Source organism: Microcebus murinus, chromosome 14 (assembly GCF_040939455.1).
Source record: "Microcebus murinus isolate Inina chromosome 14, M.murinus_Inina_mat1.0, whole genome shotgun sequence".
Taxonomy (NCBI): Eukaryota; Metazoa; Chordata; class Mammalia; order Primates; family Cheirogaleidae; genus Microcebus; species Microcebus murinus.
In genome coordinates, this window is record NC_134117.1 from 51,597,569 (window position 1) to 51,624,487 (window position 26,919).

Sequence of the window (26,919 nt, forward strand, 5' to 3'; positions counted from 1 at the left end):
CTCCACCTCAGCCTCCCTCTTAGCTGGAACTACAGGCTTGTGCCACCACACCCAGATAATTTTTTTTTTAGACATAGTCTTACTCTGTTGCCAGGCTAGAGTGCCATGGCGTCAGCCTAGCTCACAGCATCTTCAAACTCCTCCGGGCCCGGCCCCAGATAATTTTTTAAATTTGAGAGAGGACCAGCCACGTTTCTGGTCTGGAACTCCTGGCCTCAAGCAATCCTCCTGCCCCAGCCTCCAAAGGAGCTGAAATCTAAGGGAAGAGCCACTGGGCCTAGCTGAAGTAGGTTTTGTTATCCTCATTTCATGCAGGAGAAACTCTGGTTCAGATTAAGTAACGTGACCGAAATCACAGAGAATAGTGGCAAAGGCAGATTTTCAAAGCCAGATATGATTCTAACGCATTTTTCAATCTACTATGATAAATTATCTCCCAATTCTGTGGATCACTAGTTCAGAAAAAGTTTAACAGTAGTCACTGATAATTCAATGGGCCACTTTCTCTTAACTGTTCAAAGTAGTACTTTGTCCAAATTATGCATGACTAAGAACCCCTGTAAAATTCTAATTAGGGTTTACTTGATTTAGATGCCCTTTCCACAGGTTGGTTTAGGTGCCTCTTCTCGGTGCCTTAAAAACAACTGACGCTGTCTGTCTCTAGCACCAGTCTATAAAGCTGCATCAGGACAAGGCTTGTGTTGTCTGCTAGGGAATCCTAGCCACATTTCTCATACCTGACACAGTGAATGCTCAGGGGATGTTTGGTGAGTGCATGCATGAATGAACAGACCCGACTGAATTCCAGTTCTTCTCCAGGCTCTTAAGTTTGGCCGTCATCTTTTAGAGTCGACGTTTCCATAAGATGCTTAAGAACACATATCCGGCGCGTCAGTATGTTAAAGGACCCTTCAAACTCAAGCAATTTAATTTAAAGCGCCACTCAAAAGAAACTAGAAGCCTTCATGTGTCAGGCTGGGACTAGGGAACACCTGGCCAGTGTTTGAGAGTACCAAGATAATCTTCGTGATTCCTTCCAGCTCTGCCCTTCTGTAGGTGCCTTTTAGTGTCCAAGGGCTGTAAACAGTTAATTCACCTAGCCCCGCCGCAGTCAGTGCCCAGAACTTTGCATCTATGAAGCGGACGTCAGTCTCGCTTGGGCTTCCTGTTTCCGCCGGAAGTAGTTTGCTACGGGAAGTGACGGAATCTGGGTGGAGTTGACGGGCGGCGCTGTCTCTTCCTCTCCACGCGGTTGAAGAGACCGGTCGGCCGGAACGCCTTGTGCTGAATAATGCCGGGAAAACTCCGTAGTGACGCCGGTTTGGAATCAGACACAACCGTGAAAAAAGTAGAGATGCCGCGAAAGCAAGCTGAGAAGGTGATACCGAGGGACCTGGGGTGAGGCCGGGCCAGGGCCGGGGCGCTGACAAGAGCGGGGCCCTGGAGATGAGAGAAGTGCCCAGGCTGGGAACGTGTGGCGTGCGGCGAGGTGCAGCACGTCCAGAGCCCAGGCGTGGGTCTCGGCAAGCGGTGCCCAAGAGTAGTGCTCTCCCGGGCCAGTGCGCGCGTTGCCGGCCGGACAGAGCTGGGTCCGCCGCACGGCGACCTTTTTTTTCCTCGGCTTTTACCTAATCACAGGTCCCAGGAGCTCTGGCCTGGAGGCCCGATTGGACAAGGGAGAGGGCCGGGTGTCCCACGTGGTCCCATGCGACTGGGCGCCCGGCACCCTGTGCGCAGAGTTAAGACATTCTCGCTTAGACCCCAAGTTCTTGGATCCGTCTTAACTCGCGGTGTGAGCGTGCGCGAAGGGAATTATAAACCAAATCAAAGTAGGGACTGACGTTTTGGACTAGCGAGGTCTTAATTCTCTCCATCTGCGCACGTGGGCGCACCGTCTATAGTGATGTTCTTTTTACCACTAGTAAGGGAAGTGAAGTTTGTTTTCCGGTAAGCAACCCTTAGAAGATGACGTAATTCAGTTCCTCTTAGTATTTATTGACCAGATTTCTCATGGGGATATAAAGACCTGTTGTGGTGCTAACTATACACCGTATTTTCTAATAGAGGCCGGCAGTGTGCGGTACGTCTTAAAGTACCTTGACAGCTGCCTGCCTCTTTGCTGTTGCTTCCCTAGATGGTGATTTAACTTGTGACTGAGTCTGTTCTGAGGTAAAAGCAGAACTCTATCAGTCAGAACTTTATTCCCACAAAGATTGTTCCTGAACTTGCATTGTACATGACTTAGGATTTTCTTTCCTTGTTTTTGTCTTTTTGATGTAGAGCTCTTAAACAATAATATTTTGGCATTGTAGGAAGCCTCTGGAGGGCAGATTTGTACCCCCTGGTGGGGAGGTAGTGGTCAGAATTCATTCAGTGTGTTCAAAATGTGGGATGCTCAAATCGAAAGGGGCATGACCAAACTGCATTACATTCCAAAAGAGACCGCTAGGATGGGAAACTCACTCTTAATTTATTTGGTGAAACTAAGGGATGAAAGAACGGAAATCTTTAGGGGAGACTGGTTTGTTTTTCATATATCAGAAGGATGGTTATGTGGCAGAGAGATTACCCTTAATCTGTGATTTGAAAGCAGGCAAGGCTTGAAGTTTCAGGGAGGTAGATTTTAGGTCAATATAATAGCCTCTATATTTCGGGGATTGGCATGGGGCCCTACTAGAAAGGTTCTTAGAGGAGGCTACACTGCCTAATTGTTTTTGTAATATGAAGAGTTGGAGAGGATCAGAAATTTCAGATAGGATGCGTAGTCATCTGTCTGCTTTGGTTTTGAAGTTTCACCCCTTCCATATCCTTGTAACTTGTGCATTTATTTTGTTTTACTTTAAATTAGGTGCTTTTTTTTACACATGGGATGATAGATTGTGAATTTTTATAGCTTTTTGTTTCTTTTTTGGAGACAGAATCTTGCTGTGTTGCCCCAAGAGAGTGCCGTGGTGTCAGCCTAGCTCACAGCAATCTCAAACTCCTGGGCTCAAGCAATCCTTCTGCCTCAGCCTCCCGAGTAGCTGGGACTACAGGCATGAGCCACCATACCTGGCTAATTTTTTTTCTATATATATTAGTTGGCCAATTAATTTATTTCTATTTTTAGTAGAGACAGGGTCTCACTCTTACTCAGGCTGGTTTTTGAACTCCTGACCTCGAGCAATCCCGCCTCGGCTTCCCAGAGTGCTAGGATTACAGGTGTGAGCCAACCTGCCTAGCTTTTTGTTTCATGAAGTGTCTCTATGTAAATCCATTTGCTCTTGTGAGATAGGCAAGGCAAAGATATGAATTCCAGTTTTACCTGGAATTTTACCAGGGAGAAAGAAAAATTTGTTTTAACATCATTTGTCTATGAATTCTAGTTTTACCTGGAATTTTAGCAGGGAGAAAGAAAAACCCGTTTTAACATTATTTGTCTATGGACATTATGGGCTTATTACTCTATCGGAATTAAATTTGGATTTGATCACTTTCTATAGTATTTAGTTTAAGCCTGTTGGAGTATCTAATGAGCTACTCTAAGTCCCTCATGAAAAATCTGGTTTTACAATTGTTCAACCACATGACTTCAATAGTTACCTTTTTTTCAATAGTTTTTTTTTTACTTTTACTTTTTTTACTTTTTTTAACTTTTTTTTTACTTTTCAATAGTTTTTTTTTTTTTTGAGACAGTCTCACCCTGTTGCCCAGGCTAGAGTGCCATGGCATCAGCCTAGCTCACAGCAAACTCAAACTCCTGTGCTCAAGCAATCCTCCTGCCTCAGCCTCCCAAGTAGCTGGGACTACAGGCATGCGCCACCATGCCCGGCTAATTTTTTCTGTTTTTGGTAGAGATGGGGTCTTGCTCTTGCTCAGGCTGGTTTCGAACTCCTGACCTTGAGTGATCCTCCTGCCCTGGCCAGGATTACAGGCATGAGCCACCATGCCCAGCCTCACTAAGAGATACTTTTGATTTTCCAAACTAATGAAACTGTTGATATGTACTTACCTCCATATAGCTGAAAAATGGTACTAAAAAGCATACTGTTTGATTTTTACTTTATGACAAAGTTGCAAGTATAAATGTTGAAATGCCCTCAAATTTTGTTCATCATAATTGACAATGATTTTGAAATAGTCCAGAATTGATAAGTTACACAAATGTATACGTGCCTTGTTTAGAGTTTATGCTTTTTTAAATTAATTTTTTAGAAAAATAGAAAAGAGAAGCCAAAATCCAGTAAGACTGAAGAGGCAGCAGAAGAGGAAGAAACTATTCCCCCCAAAGCTAAACAAGTTAAAAAGAAAGCAGGTCCTTCTGAGGTTGACATGAACTCTCCTAAATCCAAAAAGGCAAAAAAGAAAGAGGAGCCAATTCAAGATGACACTGTTTCTCCTAAAACCAAAAGTGTGAAAAAGAAAAAGGAACCCTTGGAAAAGAAAGTTTCTTCTCCTAAAACCAAAAATATAATCAGTGAGGAGCCTTCTGAAGAAGAAATAGGTGTTTCTAAGCCCAAGAGAATGAAGAAAGAAAAGGAAGTGAATGGAGAAATAGGGGAGAAGAGCCCAGAACTGAAGAATGGATTCTCTCATTCTGAACCTGACTCTAACTCCATTGAAACTGCCAGTGAAGAAAGTAACAGTGAGATAGAGCAGGTAAAATTTCACTTTAAAGATAGAATATATCTTTCATTGTTTCTGATAAATAAGTAGATGATTGCTACACATACTATTTAATAGTAGGAGAAAATTTGATATGTCACCACCTCATGGGTGGGCCTGTAAGGGAATGCCTTGAGGTACAGAGTGAGACTTAATTGTAAAAATTACATGGTGTCAGAATGCCTCACCTGTAAATATGCAGATCTGTTCAAGCTTAGTGATGATCTTGATCTGCTTATTTGCAAGTCAGACATCAACAGGAGAGATAGCTATGTAAATGGATCCTAGTTTCCCTCTAAGGGGTTTAACCAAATAAATCATAATTAAGTGGAACCACTGAAAAGGTGCTTCTTTGATTGTGTAAATCTTTCTGTTTAGGCCATTAACCTGAGTTGAAAAGAATGATTAAATGTTTGTCTAGAACCTAATTTCTGTTATCTTTCAGAAACTTAGTCATGAAAGAAAAATCCTAGTGCTAATTTTCTATTTGCCATAGGTCATGATCAACATTTATAATATTTTTCCTGATGATAAAAAAATAGGTGATTTAGAGAATTTAGAGAATTTAGAAAATGTAGAAATTTATAAAAAAGAAAAACAATCCCTAGAATTTCAGCATGTATTCATGCAGTAAATATTAAGCATTTTTCAAGTACAGAGAGGTAATCTGTTGTTAAATTTTGATGTTTCCTTACAGTACTTTTTATGTATACATCTATTATTTTTTAATCAGATTAAGATTGTACTATATGCCATGTTATATCCTGACTTTTCTGTTTTTGCGTAAGCATTTTTCCATTTTAAATATTAAATATGTTTAATGGTTATATAATCCATCATATAAATGTTTAGAAATTCATTTAATTATTTCTTTTGCTGAGCATTGAGGGTTTTTTACTATCAAATAATGCCAAGTGACAACTAACTCATAAATGCTTGTTCCTTATTTTCTATGGATGTGTGTATAAGATGCTGGGGAAAATAGTTCTTAGTCAAGATGAATCTGCTTTTACTACTCATACATAATATATGTGCACTGTATATTTGCTATAGATTTTTCTTTTAGTAGGATTTTATAGATTATTTCCTTTTCAGGTCTCAATTTGCATACCAAGATTTTTGTGTCGTCTTGGTTGATTTTTTTTTTTTTTTTTTTTTTGAGACAGAGTCTTGCTTTGTTGCCCAGGCTAGAGTGAGTGCCGTGGCGTCAGCCTAGCTCACAGCACCTCAAACTCCTGGGCTCAAGCGATCCTTCTGTCTCAGCCTCCCAAGTAGCTGGGACTACAAGCATGAGCCACCATGCCTGGCTAATTTTTTCTATATATATTAGTTGGCCAATTAGTTTCTTTCTATTTATAGTAGAGACGGGGTCTCGCTCTTGCTCAGGCTGGTTTCGAACTCCTGACCTCGAGCAATACGCCCGCCTCGGCCTCCCAGAGAGCTAGGATTACAGGCGTGAGCCACCTCGCCCGGCCCGAGAATAGTTGCTTTTGAATATCTTTTTTTTTTATTGTTTCTTAGAAGGCTTCTCTGTATTAACTTGTATGGGTAGTTCTTGATTTCTTTCTGTGGCCCTTTATTTAACAGGAAATATCTGTGGAACAAAAAGAAGGAGCTTTCTCTAATTTTCCCATATCTGAAGAGACTATTAAGCTTCTCAAAGGTAATATTCTTAGAAATATTGTACAATGTTAGAACATATTATTTTAAAGTGTTCTACTGTTTTTGTTGAGATGAGACAGGACATATTCTTAATGTAGGATAGATAATCTGTATGTAACCATATAATGAAATAGGCCTGTGTATTTAGTATAGGACTAGTGTAGTAATGATTTTGGCTGCCTCTTAAACAAGTGATTAAAATTTATTCAATACAATATGTATATTCAGAAGTGTAACAACTGATAGTGCTGGTGAAATTAAACAATTAGTTGATACCATCTTGGGGTGGTTTTTTTTTTTTGTTTTTTTTTTAATCCTCTTCTTCTTCAGGCATCGCTAGGTTAATTATCCAGCCTGACTCAACTCATTTTAACAGTGTGTGAAACTAGCTAGGCAGTTACAGATGCTCAACTAGGTGCTTTTGAAATCAGGTGCAGCACAGTCTAGACTAGAGAGCACCAAATTTTCAGGCTTATCTTGGCCAATGGAGGAAATTTCATGACAACTTAATCTGTTAAGAATAATAAATAGTAATATAATTTGGTACTTTTTAAGTGTTGGTGATATTTTATATCAGGTTCTTTACTGTCAGAATATATTTGAAGTAATCCTAGCACTCTGAGAGGCCAACACGGGAGGATCACTTGAGGTCAGGAGTTTGAGACCAGCCTGAGAGAGAGTGAGACCTCGTCTCTACTGAAAATAGGAAAAACTAGCTGGATATGGTGTGTGCACTTGTAGTCCTCAGCCTCCTCAGAGGAAGAGAATTGCTTGAGCCCAGGTGTTTGAGGTTGCTGTGAGCTAGGCTGATGCCATAGCACTCTAGCTTGGGCAACAGTGAGACTGCCTCAAAAAAAAAAAAAAAAGAATATATTTTAGCCTAACTTTGTAGATACTGACCAGAAGGTAGAATTCCTTAATTCTGCAGGACCAGAAGCATGAGTATGCCTCAGTCCTTCAGTATGGCTGTTATTTTAAGAATTGCAGTGTCAGGTAACACAGTTCATTTGTTCACAGGCCGAGGGGTGACCTTCCTGTTTCCCATACAAGCAAAGACTTTCTATCATGTCTACAATGGGAAGGACTTAGTTGCACAGGCACGGACAGGAACTGGGAAGACATTCTCCTTTGCCATCCCTTTGATTGAGAAACTTCAGGGAGAACTGCAAGACAGGAAAAGAGGTCGTTCCCCTAAGGTAACCAATATCTCACATATCTCAGGGGCTCTAAATCGGCACAGGAAAAAACATCTCTTAGGCTTTGTTTATATACCTTACTATTTTTGTGTTCTTATAGTCAGCCTGCTATATTTACTGTGGATCTATTTCTGAAAGATAAACCAGGATAATTCTTAAGATTGTTGGCCACAAACTCTGCATATATAAATGTTGTAATTTGTCCCATGGTCGTGATCATCTATATTAGTAATGCTCATATTCCCTTCAGTTAGTTGTCCCGGGGACTCACAACATTGGTCAAGTGTCTTTGACCATTTTTGCTTAGATGGAGAAAGCATTTGTAGTAGAGAAGGATGAATAGAAGGAGGGCACTCAGGTGAAGAGGCTAAGACCCCTTATCAGGATGGTGTCCATTGGGCTCATTTCTGGAGAACCTGACATTTGACAAACTTTAACTCACTGATAAACCTGGGATGTCCATGTTGTCACATTGGTTGTGGCTTCTTGCAGTTGTCTTTCTTTCCTTACTGCACTTGCTCACTGGCCTTCCAGTGTCCATGCTCCCCCCATCATTAATTCATTTGTTTACTGCTATGTCCCTAGCACCTAGAATAGTGCTGCTTGGCACATAGTAGATGGTTATTAAATATCTTTTGGACGAATGTATTAGGTTGTCTCATTTATTTCATGCTTAGTTAACGCAGACTGCTGTAGGATTCAAAGCCTCTTTTGGTTTTGGCCTGGCCTTCTTAGCTAACATTTTGTTCCTTTAAATTCACTATAATGTAGAAGTTAAGCCTGTAGGTTTTGGGGCCCAATTACCTGAAGGAATGTAAAAAGTATTTAGTGGAGCCTGTAAAAGCACAAATATTAGCTAATATTACCATCATCAGTATTATTCCTTGCTCAGGTTGTTCTTTTCTTTGAATGCTATTCCTTGAGGACTAGTAGCTCCATGAAACTTCTCCCAATTTTTCCAGCCTGCTGGAGTACCATACATTTGGGCATCTACTTCTCTTCTGATAGGTTAAGACCTGGTCATAGGCTTTTTACTTAGGGTGTATATTTGTCAGGAACCATATTATATTTGTGGTCCTTCCACACATATAGTGCATTGTAAAGCACATAATAGATGTTTTAAAAATACTTTTTAGGATGAACTGAACTTTCTTGTGAATTCCAAATTGATTAAGAAACAACTGAATTCAATTATTTTTCCTTTTCAGGTACTAGTTCTTGCACCTACAAGAGAGTTGGCAAATCAAGTAAGCAAAGACTTTAGTGACATCACAAAAAAGTTGGCAGTGGCCTGTTTTTACGGTGGAACACCCTATGGAGGTCAAAGTAAGTAAGTTTAAAAGTGAGGAAAGGAAAATCCCATCCAGTGTTGGATATCCTGATTAGATTTTTTCGGGCTTTGACATCTGGCTTCTTTACCTTCTAGTCATTTAAATATGGTCAAGAACTTGGTCCTGGCTGGGCGTGGTGTGGTGGCTCATGCCTGTAATCCTAGCACTCTGGAAGGGCGATGTTTGGGACCAGCCTGAGCAAGAGGGAGATCCCATCTCTACTAAAAAATAGAAAGAAATTAATCGGACAAACTAAAAATATATAGAAAAAATTAGCGGGGCATGGTGGTGCATGCCTGTAGTCCCAGCTACTTGGGAGGCTGAGGCAGCAGGATTGCTTGAGCTCAGTAGTTTGATGTTGCTGTGAGCTAGGCTGATGCCATGGCAACAGAGTGAGACTCTGTCTCAAAAAAAAAGAAAGAACATGATCCTGCATGATGATGAGCAAATCCTGTAAATGTTTCTGAGGACTTTTGTATTATCTATCTATATTCTTATCTAAAGGCTGCAAAGGTAACTTATTAAACCCAAGACAACAGCGTCTAGTTGGGTCCTGGGAACCAGAAAGTCAGAATTCAAGATTATTCTTTTTATCAGTCTGGACCTTGGGTTTCTGGCCCATTTGTTTTTGCATCCCTGCATCTTTCTTGCATAGACAGACTTTCTTTGCTTGGGGCCCAAGGCCCAAATGTTACAGCCCCTGCGCTAATATTCCATTACTTGCCAGTTCAAGACCTTGGAGCTTTATTATGTAGAGCAGATATTTATTAAATCAGGAAGGGATTTCAGGCATTAAAAAACATCTTAGCTTGGCTCACGCCTGTAATCCTAGCACTCTGGGAGGCCAAGGCGGGCGAATTGCTTGAGGTCAGGAGTTCAAAACTAGCCTGAGCAAGAGCGAGACCTGTCTCTACTCTAAATAGAAAGAAATTAATTGGCCAACTAATATATATAGAAAAAATTAGCTGGGCAAATGGTAGCACATGCCTGTAGTCCCAGCTACTTGGGAGGCTAAAGCAGCAGGATTGCTTGAGCCCAGGAGTTTGAGGTTGCTGTGAGCTAAGCTGACACCTTGGCACTCTAGCCTGGGCAACAAAGTGAGACTCTATCTCAAAAACAAAAAACATCTTAGCTTTGGCACACAAAGCTTGTGATTATGTCTTTCTAACTGTAGTGGAATGAACATAGGGTTTGGCATCAGAAGGACCTGAATCTAGACTCTCCTCACAGAGTAGCTGTGATATTCAAGTTCAAACTGCTTAATTTTTCTGCCCTTTAGTTTCCTCATCTGTGAAACAGGATTACTAAACCCACCTTGTAGGGGTGTTGTGAAGATTGTATTGTATTGGATAATGTATGTAAAGTACCTGATGAGATTCCTAGACTACAATAGCAACTCAGTAAAAAGCTGCATTATCACCTTCTCATCCCAGTTATTTATTTATTTATTTATTTATTTATTTATTTATTTATTTATTTTTTTGGGACAGAGTCTCGCTTTGTTGCCCAGGTTAGAGTGAGTGCTGTGGCGTCAGCCTAGCTCACAGCAACCTCAAACTCCTGGCTCAAGCAATCCTCCTGCCTCAGCCTCCCAAGTAGCTGGGACTACAGGCATTCGCCATCATGCCCGGCTAATTTTTTGTATATATTAGTTGGCCAATTAATTTCTTTCTATTTATAGTAGAGATGGGGTCTCGCTCTTGCTCAGGCTGGTTTCGAACTCCTGACCTCGAGCAATACGCCCGCCTCGGCCTCCCAGAGAGCTAGGATTACAGGCGTGAGCCACCGTGCCCGGCCTATTTCTTTAAGATTCTTATTCTCACTTTATCTATGAAACCATGATACTTTCCACTAACCAAGGAAGTCATTTGTTTCCAGGGCCACCATCCCCCAGTGGTGTGTTTTTCTTTTATGTCACTTCATAAACTGGACTGTCACTTCTTACATGTTTTCCCCACTAGATTAGGAATGCCTTGAGTATATCTTCATTACTTAACATGTTACTTTGGACAGATGTGATGGCTCATGCCCGTAATCCTAGCACTCTGGGAGGCAAAGGCCGGAGGATTGCTTGAGGTCAGGAATTCAAGACCAGCCTCAGCAAGAGCGAGACCCCATCTTACTAAAAATAGAAAAATAATTAGCCAGTCAACTAAAAATAGAAACAAAAAAATTAGCCGGGCATGGTGGCTCACACCTGTAGTTCCAGCTATTTGAGAGGCTGAGGCAGGAGGATAGCTTGAGCCCAGGAGTTTGAGGTTGCTGTGAGCTAGGCTGATGTCATGGCACTCACTCTAACTAGGGCAACAAAGTGAGATTCTGTCTCAAAAAATTAAAAAAACCAAAAACATATTACTTTGTACTTGGTAGTTTGATAAATATTTTAGAATGACAATACATTCTGATACCCTACACTGATAAAAGACTTATTTATTAATAACCCGGCAAATCTTGTCATTTGTGCTCTTTATAGTTGACCGCATGCGGAATGGCATTGATATCCTGGTTGGGACACCAGGTCGTATCAGAGACCACATACAGAACGGCAAGCTAGATCTCACCAAACTTAAGCATGTTGTCTTGGATGAAGTTGATCAGATGTTGGATATGGGTTTTGCTGAACAAGTGGAAGAGATTTTAAGTGTTGCATATAAAAAAGGTAAGCCCCAAATCTGATACACAGATAAAAGGGACCAATGGAAGGGTGGTTATTAAGTAGCCTTCTAAGAGATAAATGAAGCCTTGTGAAGTTGGAAGGGGAAAAAGTCATGACCAGGCACACTGGCTCACACCTACAATCCTAGCACTTTGGGGGGGCCAAGGCTGGAGATTGCTTGAGGCCTGAGTTTGAGACCAGCCTGGGCAATAGTGAGACCCTGTCTCCACAAAAAGTTTTGTAAAATTAGCTAGGTATGGTGGTGTGTGCCTGTAGTCCCAGTTACTCAGGAGGCTGAGATAGGAGGATCACTTGAGCCCAGAAGTTTGAGGTTGCAGTGAGCTATGATGATGTCACTGCACTCTAGGTTGGGCAACAGCAAGACCCTGTCTTAAAAAAAAGTCATGATTTATCATATAACTATAGTGGGTAATACTTGGGAAAGTAAAAGAAAAAAATTCCATTTTGCTTTTGGTGTATTTCTCCCTGACTTTTTGTGTGTTAGTGTGTGTGTGTCAATTATAATCTGACTGTATGTGTAAAATTTCAGGATGGTATTCCTTTAAGTGGTTGGCTATGATTTAATTCCACTATCTGCCTATTTTAATTTTTTTCAATGTAAATAATTCTGCTTATAGTCACCTTCATGCAGATAGCTTCTCTCACACCTCAATATCTGGAATTGTTTCTTTAGGATAGATTTCCAGAAGTGGAATTACTGAATTAAAATGTGTAAATAGTTCATGCTCCTTGATATACATTGTCAAATTGCTCCCCAAAAGGGTTCTACCAGCTTACATTGCCTTTTGAAATGTAGGAGATTGTAATGGTTCTCTTAAGTACAAACCAAATAGTAGCTGAACCCAAAGGCTGAGTAGACTAGAATCCCTAAATTAATAAAATATTTAGGAAGTATTGGGGAGTATAGAATTCAGGTGTTTATTATAGGTTATTTGCTTAGAAGTCTATACTGCTTGGTTACTGGACTTTATGAATTTCCAGGTCTTGCTACATTGGACAGATTTCTTTTGTGATTCATAAAGCCCAGTGGACAGAAAGCAAAATAAGTTTAAAGTACTTTGGCTACTGCAAGGATCCTTTGTTAAAATTCCTTCCGCAGTATTTCTTTGCCCATTGTGAAACCTGTGTCTTTCTTTTTTGTGTCCTCAATGCCTGACTTGGCCTCAAGTGGTTGTTGATGAATGTTGATGGGCAGTGGAAGTACTAGGTGAGATGGAATACTATGTAGGCTTGTTTGAATTATTCATACTGACTTTTTTCCCCCTGAAGATTCTGAAGACAATCCCCAAACATTGCTTTTTTCTGCAACTTGCCCTCAGTGGGTATTTAATGTTGCTAAGAAATACATGAAATCTACATATGAACAGGTGGACCTGATTGGTAAAAAGACACAGAAAACGGCAATAACTGTGGAGGTAAATGATTTATTTAGTTGCTGCAGTTAATATAAAATTGTATATCTTTTTCTGATAATACTAAGACTGGTAAATCCACCTTTTTTCCAGATAAATAGTAAATCCATATTAAAAGCCAAGTAAAGATATATTTTTGTTTGAGTTGTATATGGTATCTGTGTTTCTTAAATTTCACCATCTGTGAATTATATTAATAAAGAAATCATACTTAGAATTTAAACACTGGGGGCAGCAGGGAAATTTAGTGCTTTGCATTGAAGCTGTTTTTATCTTCAGGTCTGATACTTCATTTCACCTGAGGAACAGACCTTTATAGTAACTGACTATGGATTGCATTTTTAGTTGGATGAAAGGGCAAAACGTACAGAAACTCGTCAGTTATTTGATTTCCTGGGGAATCCTGGGGAATGACATTTCCTTTCCTACTTTTTCCTGGTTAAGTCAGAAAATAATAGATAAAGAAGCCAGATCCTCTGTGGACAAAGGGGAGAGGCACAGGGGAACAGAACATATATGGCTCTGTTCTTTAATGGTTTATTTAGTATTTTGTTTTGTTTTTATTCTCTCCAAGCAATGGTGGCAGCAGACAGACAACTGTTGCCAGGCTAGAGCAGTTGTTTCTAGTACTAAGACATTAGATCATTAGTGTTGAGCAGATGATTTCAGGTTCCAGCAAGGTTTTACTAAATAGATTCTTTTGTTTCTGTCTTATAAGCATCTGGCTATTAAGTGCCACTGGAGTCAGAGGGCAGCAGTGATTGGGGATGTGATCCGAGTGTATAGTGGTCATCAAGGACGTACTATTGTTTTCTGCGAAACCAAGAAGGAAGCTCAGGAGCTGTCACAGAATTCGGCTATAACGCAGGTTGGTCTTTCCCCTCATGCCCGCACAGCTGGGGGTATCAACAAATCTTTACCGTGGACATACCTGCGCTGGGTCTATTTTTCATTCATCCAGTGACTTCTAGTTTATTTTAGGTTACAAATGAGAGGAAGTTTCATTCAACTAATGGTCAGAGTATACATTTCGAAGCTCAACTAATCTGTCATGATGTCTCATCTTATAGATGAGTAAATGGTGGTTCAAATCTAAAGTTATACTGACAAAGTAGGTTTGATTGCTCTTGTCTGATATTTTTAACTTCAGTAGATATAATTGTATCCAGTTAGATTTAATGACTGAGGATTTAGAAATAATTTTGAGGTTTGTCCATGTTTTCTCTTTTGTAATATTTTTACAGGAGATTACCAAAATGTGAATATCTCTTACAGGCCTAATGGATGACGATGAAAAATACTTTTATTGTTGGAACTAGTGTTTTAGGTCAGTTTATTTATTTGGCAGGATGCGCAGTCATTACATGGAGACATTCCACAGAAGCAAAGGGAAATCACCCTGAAAGGTTTCAGAAATGGTGCTTTTGGAGTTTTGGTGGCAACCAATGTTGCTGCGCGTGGCTTAGACATCCCTGAAGTTGATTTGGTTGTACAAAGCTGTCCACCAAAGGTATGTGTTTTATGCTTAGATTTTATTTGGTTTTGTTTCTTTTAGGTATTAAAATGGATCGGAAATTCTATTGTTTATTTGCATATGATTAATAACAGCTGCCTCTGAAATGCTAGGATGCTAAGGGTGATTTTAAAAATGCATGTAATTAAAATGATAAAAATTATAATTCCCACCACTGACAGTTGAGTAGAATTGCCGTCAGTAGCCAGAGGTTGGAAAGATAGCTTATGGCAACTGGTGCAATTTTGAGATGCACCTTGAAGATGAGTATAAGAAATCATGTAGGGTGAGGGTAAGATAGATATAACTGCATGAGTAGTTAGTGGACAGAAGAGAATAGATCTGTAACAACTTCTTTTGAAGGATAGCTTCACTGGGAAAAGAAAAAACGAGCCTCTGTGGTTAGAGATGCTTACATTCATGGGTTATGGGAACTTCTTGGGAAGGGCCCTGAAGCATTGTTACAACGGTATGGATAGTACTTCACGTGAATAAAGGTTACTCTAAAGGAGCCTGTTCTAGTCACTTCCAATGTGAAGACCTTGTAACCTCTCCTCAAATTGGCAAATCCCTCACAATTAAAGGTTGCTTACAACAACAGGAAAAATACCTCATGACTATGAATTCACCAGTTCTTTTTTCTTTTTCATTTTTTAAGGCAGAGTCTCACTCTGTTGCCCAGACTGGAGAGGGCAGTAGCATCATCATAGCTCACTGTGACCTCAAACTCCTGGGCTCAAGCGATCCTCCTGCTGCAGCCTCCCCAGTAGCTGGGACTACAGGTGCATGCCACCACACCTGGTTGTTTTTTTTTTGTTTTTTTTTTGCTGTTGTTACTTTTGTAGAGCCAGGATCTTGCTATGTCCCAGCCTGGTCTTGAACTCCTGGCCTCAGTCACTCCTCCTATTTCGACCTTTCAAAGTACTAGGATTACTGGCGTGAGCCACTGCCCCGGCCTGAATTCTCCAATTCTTAAAAAAGAAGTCCCATAAACGTGTGACATGGACATTGTTTCATGAGCCTATAGACTTGTGCTGTCCAATATTGTATCTACTAGCCACATAACAGCTGTTGAGCACTTGAAATGTAGGTAGTCTGAATTGATGTATGTACTGTAAGTATAGAATATACACTGGATTTAACTTTTTATTATGCACTCTGGATTTTGAAGACTTATAAAAATATAAAATAGGCCGAGTGTGGTGGCTCACGCCTATAATCCTAGCACTCTGGGAAGCCAAGCCGGGCGGATCACTCAAGGTCAGGAGTTCAAAACCAGCCTGAGCAAGAACAAGACCCCGTCTCTGCTAAAAATAGAAACAAATCAATTGGCCAACTAAAAATATATAGAAAAAATTAGCCGGGCATGGTGGCGCATGCCTGTAGTCCCAGCTACTTGGGAGGCTGAGACAGAAGGATTGCTTGAGCCCAGGAATTTGAGGTTGCTGTGAGCTAGGGTGACGCATGGCACTCACTCTAGCCTGGGCAACAAAGTGAGACTCTGTCTCAAAATAAAATAAAATAAAATAATAAATTGAAGTGCTAAGGGACCTTCTACCTGTGCCTCCAGATATATAAACAGATTTGCTAGTGTTTACTGACCTGCATAGCTTGCTCAGGTGTTGGTGTTTTTATTGCTCAGTGTCACTTCATGTATTTTCTTTACTTCAATAGGATGTAGAGTCCTACATTCATCGTTCTGGGCGGACAGGTAGAGCTGGAAGGACGGGGGTTTGCATCTGCTTTTATCAGCACAAGGAAGAATATCAATTAGTACAAGTGGAACAAAAAGCGGTAAAACTATTTTCTTGGCTTTTATTAGGCAAATGTTGAGTTCCTTATTCAATTTTCTTCACTTTAAATTGTTATTTTTATTTCTAGCATGTGGCCATGACTGCAGACTTGTTAGGTACATGTTGTTTTATGTTGTCCTATAATAATAAAGCCCATTTTGTAATAACTTTGCATTTGAAAACAGTGGTCTCATTTTCACGTTTGAAAGACGGTTTTAGACAACGATAATATGAATACCACCAGAAATATTTATGTGAAGATTAGGGGGTTTTAGGGATTGCTTGAAAACTAAAGGATGGAGGTATATCAAAAGGTGAGGGTGAGGAGATTAATTTTCCTTATAGAATAATTTGAATAATTTATGTAGGTACTTCCCCCTCCAGGAGGCAGGGCTTCTCCCCCCACCCTTCCCTTGATAGGACTTAGTCATTTACTTAGACTAGAATACAGTGGGGGGTAAGGACTTGACAGTGGAGAAATTGGCATATACTCCTTGGGCCAGCTGATTATGATTCACATCATCGGTGATAAGCATGCCCCCCTGATAAGAGGTAGTAAGACAGGCTTACACCTCTGTTATTCTTCTCCAAAACACACCACACCAGTCTAAGCTTGAGAAAAATATTAGATAACCTCAAATTGGGTAACATTTTACAAAATACTTGATGAACACTCCTTAAAACTGTCAAGGGTATGAGAAACAAGTCATGTAGTGACCAGACATGTAATAAAGTCTGGGGTTCAGTTAATAGTAATTTAGCAAAGTTGATTTCTTAGTTGAAACAAATGTACCATAGTAATGTAAGATGTTAAAAATAACAGAAACTTGGTGCATGCTATACAGGAACTCTATGCTATCTTTGTAACTTTTCTGTAAACCTCAAAGCATTCCAAAATTTATTTTTTATATGTAATAAATACATTTGGTGAATATAAAAAATCAGGGAACTATTAATTTTGGTGAAGACAATTGATGGCTTTTGTTCATTAAACTATGGTTCATTTCTTATAGGGAATCAAGTTTAAACGAATAGGTGTCCCTTCTGCAACAGAAATAATTAAAGCTTCCAGCAAAGATGCCATCAGGTATGTTCCCTACCACCACTGTGGTTTATTTTAATGTTTGTTCTATATACTGTATTTTTTTTAAACAGTTGATAACCTACTTATAAAAACAGACTGTGTTAAAGTAGAATATTACAAATACTTTAAAGTAAATATCATTTCTATTCATCCCTGCCCAGTATTGTTGATGAGAGGAAATCTATTAATATTTGATAGTTTGGTTTAGTTTGGACATTTTAAGGAATGGTAACTTAAATATGGTATAAGTGCTTCCTATCTAGCCACTGATTAGAGTGGATAGCAAGATTATATTCCATATCTACATTAATCCAGTCCCCTGCCTGGTAGAATGAGAGTTGATTCTTGATGTTACAATAAATATCTGGATGGTGAGGATTGGGTTAACGAACAGTGTTTGTCAAGGTAGGTGCTACTGGCATTTGGGGCAAGAGAATTATTTAATTTCAGAATGGAAATAACCATAGTATTTTCTGTTTTTTTTTTTTTTTTTTAAACAGTCTCACTCTGTTGCCCTAAATAGAGTGCAGTGGTGTTCTCATAGCTCACAGCAACCTCAAACTCCTGGGCTTAAGTAATCCTCTTGCCTCAGCCTCCCAAGTAGCCGGGACTATAGGCAAACCATGACACCTGGCCAATTTTTCTATTTTTAGTAGAGACAGGGTCTCACTCTCTTGCTCAGGCTGGTCTCAAACTCCTGACCTCAAGCAGTCCTCCTGCCTAAGCCTCCCAGAGTGTGGGAATTACAGGTGTGAGCGACTGTACCTGGCCTATATTTTCTGATTCTAAAAGTAATACATGCTTATTGTAAAAAAAAAAAAACTAATAAATTTCAACATTATTTATCATTCACTTAATGACAATATAACATTTTATTGTCTCTGTTTTGTAGTTTATATAAGTAGTCTATACTGATGCACATTTTTAAATTGGTTGCTTTTTTTATATATTATAAGTAACACTGATGACCATCTTAATTGTTTTATTTCCTTAGAATAAAACTTCAGGGGAGTTGGTGGTAAATTAGAATTAGATACACTCAAAGGAATGGATTTATTACTACAGAAATGTGATTATTGCATCAAAATGATGTGTTACACATGTGAAAGATTTGGTTTGAAAGTTTCTGATTTATCTTTTTTTGTTGTTGTTTGAGACACTGTTTTTTTGTTGTTGTTTGTCTCACTTTGTTGCCCAAGCTAGAGTGAGTGCTGTGGCATCAGCCTAGCTCACAGCAACCTCCAACTCCTGGGCTCAAGCAATCCTTCTGTCTCAGCCTCCCAAGTAGCTGGGACTACAGGCATGCGCCACCATACCCGGCTAATTTTTTCTATATATTTTTAGTTGTTCAGTTAATTTCTTTCTATTTTTAGTAGAGACGGGGTCTCACTCTTGCTCAGGCTGGTTTTGAACCCCTGACCTTGAGTGATCCTCCCGCCTTGGCCTCCTAGAATGCTAGGATTACAGGCGTGAACCACCACGCCTGGCCTACTGATTTATCTTGAGGTGCTGTTGTCTTGGAAATGAAATCTATCCACCTCTACTATCCTGTCTTCTAACAAATATACTCTTTTTTTTTTTAATTTTGAGACAGAGTCTCGCTTTGTTGCCCCAGCTAGAGTGAGTGCTGTGGCGTCAGCCTAGCTCACAAGCAACCTCAAACTCCTGGGCTCAAGCAATCCTTCTGCCTTAGCCTCCCAAGTAGCTGGGACTACGGGCATGCGCCACCATGCCCGGCTAATTTTTTCTATATATATTAGTTGGCCAATTAATTTCTTTCTATTTATAATAGAGATGGGATCTGGCTCTTGCTCAGGCTGGTTTCGAACTCCTGACCTCAAGCAATCTGCCCGCCTCGGCCTCCTAGAGTGCTGAGGATTATAGGCGTGAGCCACCTCGCCCGGCCATAACAAATATACTCTCAATCCAACTGTAGGCTTTTGGATTCTGTGCCTCCCACTGCCATTGGTCACTTCAAGGAGTCAGCCCAGAAGCTGATAGAGGAGAAGGGAGCTGTGGAAGCCCTGGCAGCAGCATTGGCTCATATTTCAGGTGCCACATCAGTAGACCAGCGCTCCTTGATCAACTCAGCTGCGGTAAGGTTCCTTGTCATATTTCTGACACTACTATATTTTTTTTTTTTTTTTTTTTTTAGGCAGAGAAGAATCTGGATACTGACACTACTATAATTTGGGGTTTGCATTGGATTTGAATTTAAGCTTCTCAGTTGTTTTCACTTCCTCCTGAAGGTGGGAAATGAAGTTTGTTTTTGAGACTTTAATTTTGTTCTCCTTTCTTCCATAAGGGTTTTGTGACCATGATCTTGCGGTGTTCCATTGAAATGCCAAACATTAGTTATGCTTGGAAAGAACTTAAAGAGCAACTGGGTGAGGATGTTGATTCCAAAGTGAAGGGAATGGTCTTTCTCAAAGGAAAGCTGGTAAGGCTGGGGCCTCTTGTAACCTCTCTTTGGTTTGCTAGCTTTATGTGGGTAGGAAAACAGTGTGGTAGCTTCTTCCTGTTCTTCAGGGATGTTGCATCTTTTCACTTTCTTTTCTTCCCTGAGCAATCTCACCCTTGCCCCTCAGTTGTCACTGCATCATTGACAAGTACCATATCTATATCTCTAGCCTAAACCATTCTGCACACAACACTAGAGTTGAAGATCTAGCTGCTTCCCTGACATGTCCACTTAGATGGCTTAATTAGTACCTTATTCAGAAACTTGAATTCAAATTCAGAATTTTAAGTCTTGCTTCCTAAACCTGGTGTCCTTTCTTCTAAGTCCTACTCTTGGTTAATGGCATAGACTACTACAGTAACTTTCAAGCATTTTGGTCTCATGATCCCTTTACACTCTTAATAAATATTGGGGAACCCCGAAAAGCATTTGTTACATCTATTGATAGGGTTACATCTATTGATGTTTACTGTATTAGAATTAAACCTGGAACCCTAGAACACAATATCGTGTTCCTTTAGCCATCAGAGCAATGACAACATCACGTCATATAGTGTCTAGGAAACTTCACTGTACCCCTGAGAGAGCGAGCATGAATAGGGCAGATATCTAAGTAGTATTATGAAAATAATTACAGAACCCTTGAAAGATCTCAGGTTTCCAAGGATGCCTGGACTATACTTGGAGAATGCTGGCCTAGTAAACAAAATCAGGTTTATCTTCAACTCGTTGCGTGTCTGACCATGTTGTTTACCTCCTTAAGCAACTCCACATAACCTTTGGGTAAAGTCCCAACACCCTCATACGGAGGATAAGATCCTTCATGTCCTGGCTTCTGTCTCCCCCTTACCAGCCCCACCTCTGACTTATCACCAACACCCTTTATTCCAGCGATGCCAAGTATACCATGGTTTGTCTCACTCTAAGTGCACGCTGGACCCACTGTTTATTTTTTCCCTTCACAGTATTCTTTATGACATTGCTTAACCTTAAATTTTTTTTTTTTTAATTTTATAATTTTTTTTCCTCTTTTCTTTTTATACTGACATTAGATTTCTACTTCTATGTGAAGCTTTAAATCTTAATAGGCAGTTAGGGGCATCTGTCCTTCAGAATATTTGGAACATAAGTTTGTTTGGGTAGATTTTTACCTGGCTGTGTTATCTTACTGACTGAGGCTTCAAGAACACTATGACCTACTGAAGGGCGAAAACTGTTTTCTAGTTATCCCTATACCTCAATAAATGCCTGGTATTATACTCTACATGTTTAGTAAATATGTGAATGAATATTCCCATGAATGGCAAAATGCACTAGTATCTGATGATCCCTGTGTTGTAATTGGGTAAATTGTTGGGTGGAAGGGGTATTCCTCATAAATAATCAGTTAAAGACAACAGGGAGAGGAGTGTGTGTGTCCCTTAACAGGGATAGTTTGGTCATATTTGTTGATGACTACCTTGATTGGAAAGAATGGCACTTTAGTAAGTAATAAGATGTCTGTTCAAGAATTTGCTTTTTTTTTGAGACAGGGTCTCACTTTGTTGCCCAGGCTAGAGTGAGTGTTGTGGCGTCAGCCTAGCTCACAGCAACCTCAAACTCCTGGGCTCAAGCAATCTTTCTGCCTCAGCCTCTGAGTAGCTGGGACTACAGGCATGCGCCACCATGCCCGGCTAATTTTTTCTATATATATTAGTTGGCCAATTAATTAATTTATTTCTATTTATAGTAGAGACGGGGTCTCGCTCTTGCTCAGGCTGGTTTTGAACTCCTGACTTCGAGCAATCTGCCCACCTCGGCCTCCCAGAGTGCTAGGATTACAGGCGTGAGCCACCGTGCCCGGCCAAGTATTTGCTTTTTTTATACTCTTTCACAAGAGTCTGAATTAAGGAAAACTAGAAAACTTAACAATGGAAGATCACTTATTTTTCTGCTTTTAGTTAGCAGTGCCTTTCTGATAGAAGGCAGTATGTCGTTGTGGCTTTAGACCATAGGTTTTAGAGCTATACAGACCAGATTTTAAATACCTGCTCTACTTAATAGCTGTAAGGCCTTAGACAAGTCAGCTAGCCTCTCTAAGCCTGTTTCCTTAGCTATAAACTGTAGCTATTCTCTACTCAAGGGCTAGCACAGTATGATAGCCAAGAATCTCTCTGTAGACAGGAAATCAAAATTGTTTTGGAGTCCTTCTTTTAGATATTTCTTGGGTTTCCTCTGTGCTTTTGGGAGCTACAATGTGTCGGTCTTGGTCTAAAGTTCATCTAAAATTAATACCTGTTTTTTTCTCCCCCACTACATAATAATTGGCCTTTTGGGGTATTATTCAGTGTTCATTGGTTGCATTAACTTCTATTTGCTTTGATTTCTAGGGTGTTTGCTTTGATGTACCTACTGCATCAGTAACAGAAATGCAGGTATTCTTTTCTCTTGGATTTTAAAGTTAACAAGTACCTAAATTGTAAAGTGTTCATTATGAAAATATAGAAAAATAGATAGGGAAACAATAGTAGTCCCCTTACTAAAAGACAATTGAGAATTAAATTTTTGTATTTTTTTCTCCCAGCCTTCTGTTTGTTTTGGGTTTTTTTTTTTTTTGTTTTTTTTTTTTGAGACAGAGTCTCGCTTTGTTGCCCAGGCTAGAGTGAGTGCCATGGCGTCAGCCTAGCTCACAGCAACCTCAAACTCCTGGGCTCGAGTGATCCTTCTGCCTCAGCCTCCCGAGTAGCTGGGACTACAGGCATGCGCCACTATGCCCGGCTAATTTTTTATATATATATATATATCAGTTGGCCAATTAATTTCTTTCTGTTTATAGTAGAGATGGGGTCTCGCTCTTGCTCAGGCTGGTTTTGAATTCCTGACCTTGAGCAATCCGCCCGCCTCGGCCTCCCAAGAGCTAGGATTACAGGCGTGAGCCACAGCGCCCGGCCTGTTTTGGGGTTTTTTTGTTTGTTTTTGGTGACACGATCTCACTCTTGCCCAGGCTAGAGTGCAGTGGCACGATCATAGCTCAGAGATAGGGTCTCGCTATGTTGCTTAGGCTGATCTCAAACTTTTGGGCTCGGGTGATCCTCCCACCTTGGCCTCCCAAAATGCTGGGATTACAGGTGTGAGCCTCCATGCCTGGCCTTTCCTCACCTTTTTATTCTGGTATTTTTGTTGTTGAGCTTGTTCATTTCTCCTTTTTCATTTCTACAGAGTTATGAACAATATCTACCTGTTGCACTCCCCAATTATGTATGTTATACAAGTCTTTATAGACATTTTAAATTGCTACATCTTTATTTAGCACTGCTGTGAAAAATTATACATGATATATACCTTTTTTATTAAAGGTATATACCTTTAATAAAAGCTATTAAAAGGCTTTATTACCTTTGAAAGGTATAGATACTCTATAGCAACTGAATTGAATAAATGATTTAATAAGCAAAATAGTGGTGAGGGCTACTTCTCACAGTGAAACTTATTTTCCCATACTTCAGTAAACTGACTTTTGGACAATGAAGGTCATTATTTTTGACCAGTGACGTTTTAGGCACTTACGTTACCAACCTAGTTTTTCTTTGGAGAAATGGGGGGAAAATGGTTTTCTCATGCCTTTTTAAACTAAATTGAATAAACTTTAAAGGAGGTGAAATTAAAATCTTCTCTCAACAGGAGAAATGGCATGATTCGAGACGCTGGCAGCTCTCTGTGGCCACGGAGCAACCAGAGCTGGAAGGACCACGGGAAGGATATGGAGCCTTTAGGGGTCAGCGGGAAGGCAATCGAGGCTTCAGGCGACAGCGAGAAGGAAGCAGAAACTTCAGGGGACAGCGGGACGGTAGTCGAGGCTTCAGGGGACAGCGATCAGGTGGTGGCAACAAAAGTAACAGATCCCAAAACAAAGGCCAAAAGCGGAGTTTTAGTAAAGCATTTGGTAAATAGAAGTAGAGGATTTTTATAGCAAAAAGAAAATTAAGTTTGGCAACATAGAACTGAACATCATTTTTCATACAAAGTTACAGGCATACCGTGCTTCCTTTTGACCACTTGCCCAGTCCTGTCTCTTTCGGACAGACAAGCTTCATCTCAATTATTTCATCTGATCATTATCGTTTTTAACTTTATTTCTACTTCATTATTATGTTTTCCTTTTGAAAAGGTGTTGGAAATTCATTTCACTTTTATTCTAATTCATTGTCTATAGATAAAAATCAAGCATGTATCTCAATACACATTGTAAGTTGACCTGTTTTTGCACTAAAAGTGTCTCTTAATAGTGTCCTTCCTTAAGTACTTAACAGAATGTAACAGTCTCTGGAGGACCACTTCGAGCCTTTGGCAATCAAAGTTCTGTAATTGGCATGCGTTGGCCACCTGCCAAACAAATTACTCATGTGGTTCTATAACATGTCTTCTGAGACTTAATACCAAACAGTGATTTGAAACAAGATTTCAGATTTAGCTGGGTTGTAATACAGTTTATGACATTGTACGCTCTCGATTTGTAGGATATAGTACATTCGATATAGATCACCCATAGTTACTTGCATTTTGGTACATTTTAGCTTCTTATAAGGTGATTCATGCTTCTGTGAATTCTTCACAGATAGGATATATAGAAGTACATTTTAATAGAAAGCCACGGTCTTTAAGGAATTCCAGATTGTCGTATGGTTCAGACTGGAAAGAAAAAAAAAAAAAAAATAAGGAATTCCAGATGTATAAGATGGCTCCATAGCTTTCTTTGTAAGTAAGAAGGCTGGATAAATGGTGCTTAAATGACAATGTACTCCACTTCTTCCTATTGGAAGATTAACTTTATTTACCAAGAAGGAATTAAGGGAGGGGGGTTCACAGATGAGCATTGCTGAAAAGTATATCACAAAAACCCACTGGAAATATTCTTCATGTGCAAGAGGGAAACAAATTTATAACTGTGGAGAGCAAAGGAAGAACAAGTAAAGATGCATGATTCAACATTCTTTTAATGGTGAAAACTTAATGGATCATTAATGTTTCTAGAGGTTAACTTCTAGTGGGTAAGATTCAGTTTTTAGGTAGAATTCTTCAATTTAGTTTCTCCAATGGCTTTGTTCCTAAAGCCACCGTATAGGTGGCTTTTTTGTTAGACAGCTTCTCTATTGAAAGGTTTTTAGCTGCCTAGAGACTCTTTTAAGACAAACTGTATGGTTATTTTAAGTTGTTGATACGAGGGAACTGAAGAACAACACATAGGAGCTTGAGAGTGGCATTATCTTCTCATCTTAATTCCTAGAGATTCTGTATTGGGAATCCTGGAACAAACTATGATAGGAAAATCAAAACTACATGGTCTGTCTCATTTTCGTTCAGTTCGAACAAATAAAATCTTTCTAGGACATGGTTTCTCTCACTTAACCCAGTCTTTATCTCTACCTGCTGTTTTCTTCTTTTTCTTTTCTTTTTTGGTGCTGGGAAGCAGAGGCCCGGCCAGAAGCCAGGCACGCATCCTTCCTCTAACTGCTGTTTTCTTGATCACCTTGCAGTAGGGGCTCTCATAGCCAACTCAACTCCTGATCCTAGAGGCAGCATCCGTTTTCTATTGGAACTTCAGTTCTATCCTTGAATCCTGACTAGAGGTTTCTTGCCCTCGGTTCTCAGAATTCTCTTGGCCTTTTTCCTTGATCCACTTGTCAATTTTCTCAGTCTACTCCTAGTTCCTCATGGTTTCCCATCAAGCCACAGGGAATTAGCAGAAGATGTTTGGTGATAGTACACATATATTAATACCTTGTGGGTTATAATTAATTAGATTCTGGTTTTGCCCAAATTACAGGTATGCTTTAATACTTGTATTACTACCAGAACATTTCATGATTTGGTTTGGAATGGATACCTTATCAAGCAGATTAAATGATACGGTACCTGTCCTTTGGAAGGAATAGCTAAAACCTTGATGTGGGTTATGGGTTAGCCTGAAGAAAAATAATCAGGCATAAATCAAGAGTAATAGGGAAGATTATTGGGAATTTCACTTCACATAACTTAATTTTAAGAAAAACATAACTGTTTCAATAAACGAAACTGTTTCTCTTGGATCCCAGAATTCAAATCGTATTTATAAATGTATAATGTACTCGGCTACTATTTGGCTTAAATGGACTTGGGAAATGTTATCATTTTTACTATTTTCTACAGAGAAAATATTTTCTAATTTATATATCATACAACTCAATGGAGTTTAAAATTACAACCCATTTTTAAGTTGGAGCTATCTGTGCAGCAGTTACTCTATAGTTGTACATAAAATGTTTCTACTGTAAGCTGAGTTAATGTATAAAATACTGCCTTATGGCATAATAAAGATAGTAATACTTTGTTTTCGCTGGCTTTTTGTTTTCTAAAATGAAAATAGCTGGAGATACTTATTATGAAAATAATAAAATCTGGGTATAAAAATCTAAACAAAAAAACAATAGTTACCCCATATCTAACATTTTGATGTGCAATTTTCCATATATTCGTTTATAAAATTAGAGTAATTCAATTTTACAAACAGCTTTTTTCCCCTGAACATGTGCACAGTTTCTGTAAGTATAGATCTACGGTGACATTTTTGATGACTTCATGTTATTTTTTATGAATATGCCACTACACATTTAACCAATACTGGCTGGCCATATTATTTCTAAATTTCCCCCATTAAAACAATCCTGAAGTTAATGTCCTCATATAAATCTTTGCATACTTGTCTGTCACTTTGGCATACATTTTCTAAAGGTAGAATAGGAGGGTTAAAGGGAATTTTGGTGCCAGCTGCTCTCCAAATTGGTACCAATGTACATTTGCACTCTGCAGTCCATGAGAGAACCTGTTTCCCCACAGCACTGCAATAGTGGGTTTTGCCTTGCCTTTGTCTGTTTGCTGGACACAAAGTATATTTGCATTGTTTTTATTTGCATCTTTTAATTGGGTGAAGATTAACATCTCACATTGGCCATTGATGTTATTTACTGTGGGGTGTAAGATCAAGTGAGAATCTAGCATTTTTCTCCCAAGTGACTAATAATTTTATACACTTATTGAATATTCCATCTCACTGATTTTTTTTTTTTTTGAGACAGAGTCTCACTTTGTTGCCCAGGCTAGAGTGAGTGCCGTGGCGTCAGCCTGGCTCAC

General features: G+C 39.5%; 1 protein-coding gene across 1 annotated transcript; it reads left to right on the forward strand.

The window, feature by feature from the left end:
- The first annotated feature begins 1,178 nt into the window (after positions 1-1,178).
- Positions 1,179-26,128, forward strand: DDX21 (DExD-box helicase 21). The gene is made up of 15 exons (XM_012762665.3): positions 1,179-1,378; positions 4,195-4,638; positions 6,232-6,307; positions 7,324-7,502; positions 8,711-8,828; positions 11,307-11,492; positions 12,780-12,925; positions 13,641-13,790; positions 14,271-14,432; positions 16,110-16,229; positions 17,242-17,315; positions 19,249-19,408; positions 19,618-19,752; positions 22,143-22,187; positions 23,434-26,128. Exons 1-15 carry the CDS (start codon positions 1,292-1,294, stop codon positions 23,701-23,703), a joined length of 2,352 nt encoding a protein of 783 aa, XP_012618119.1. The 5' UTR covers positions 1,179-1,291; the 3' UTR covers positions 23,704-26,128.
- Positions 26,129-26,919: the final 791 nt, after the last annotated feature.

Excerpts from the sequence above, each read along its gene's own strand:
- DDX21 (XM_012762665.3), top strand. The coding sequence starts at position 1,292 with ATGCCGGGAAAACTCCGTAGTGACGCCGGTTTGGAATCAGACACAACC. Across the intron at positions 6,308-7,323 it reads GACTATTAAGCTTCTCAAAG|GCCGAGGGGTGACCTTCCTG; the intron begins GTAATATTCTTA and ends ATTTGTTCACAG. Across the intron at positions 8,829-11,306 it reads AACACCCTATGGAGGTCAAA|TTGACCGCATGCGGAATGGC; the intron begins GTAAGTAAGTTT and ends TGCTCTTTATAG.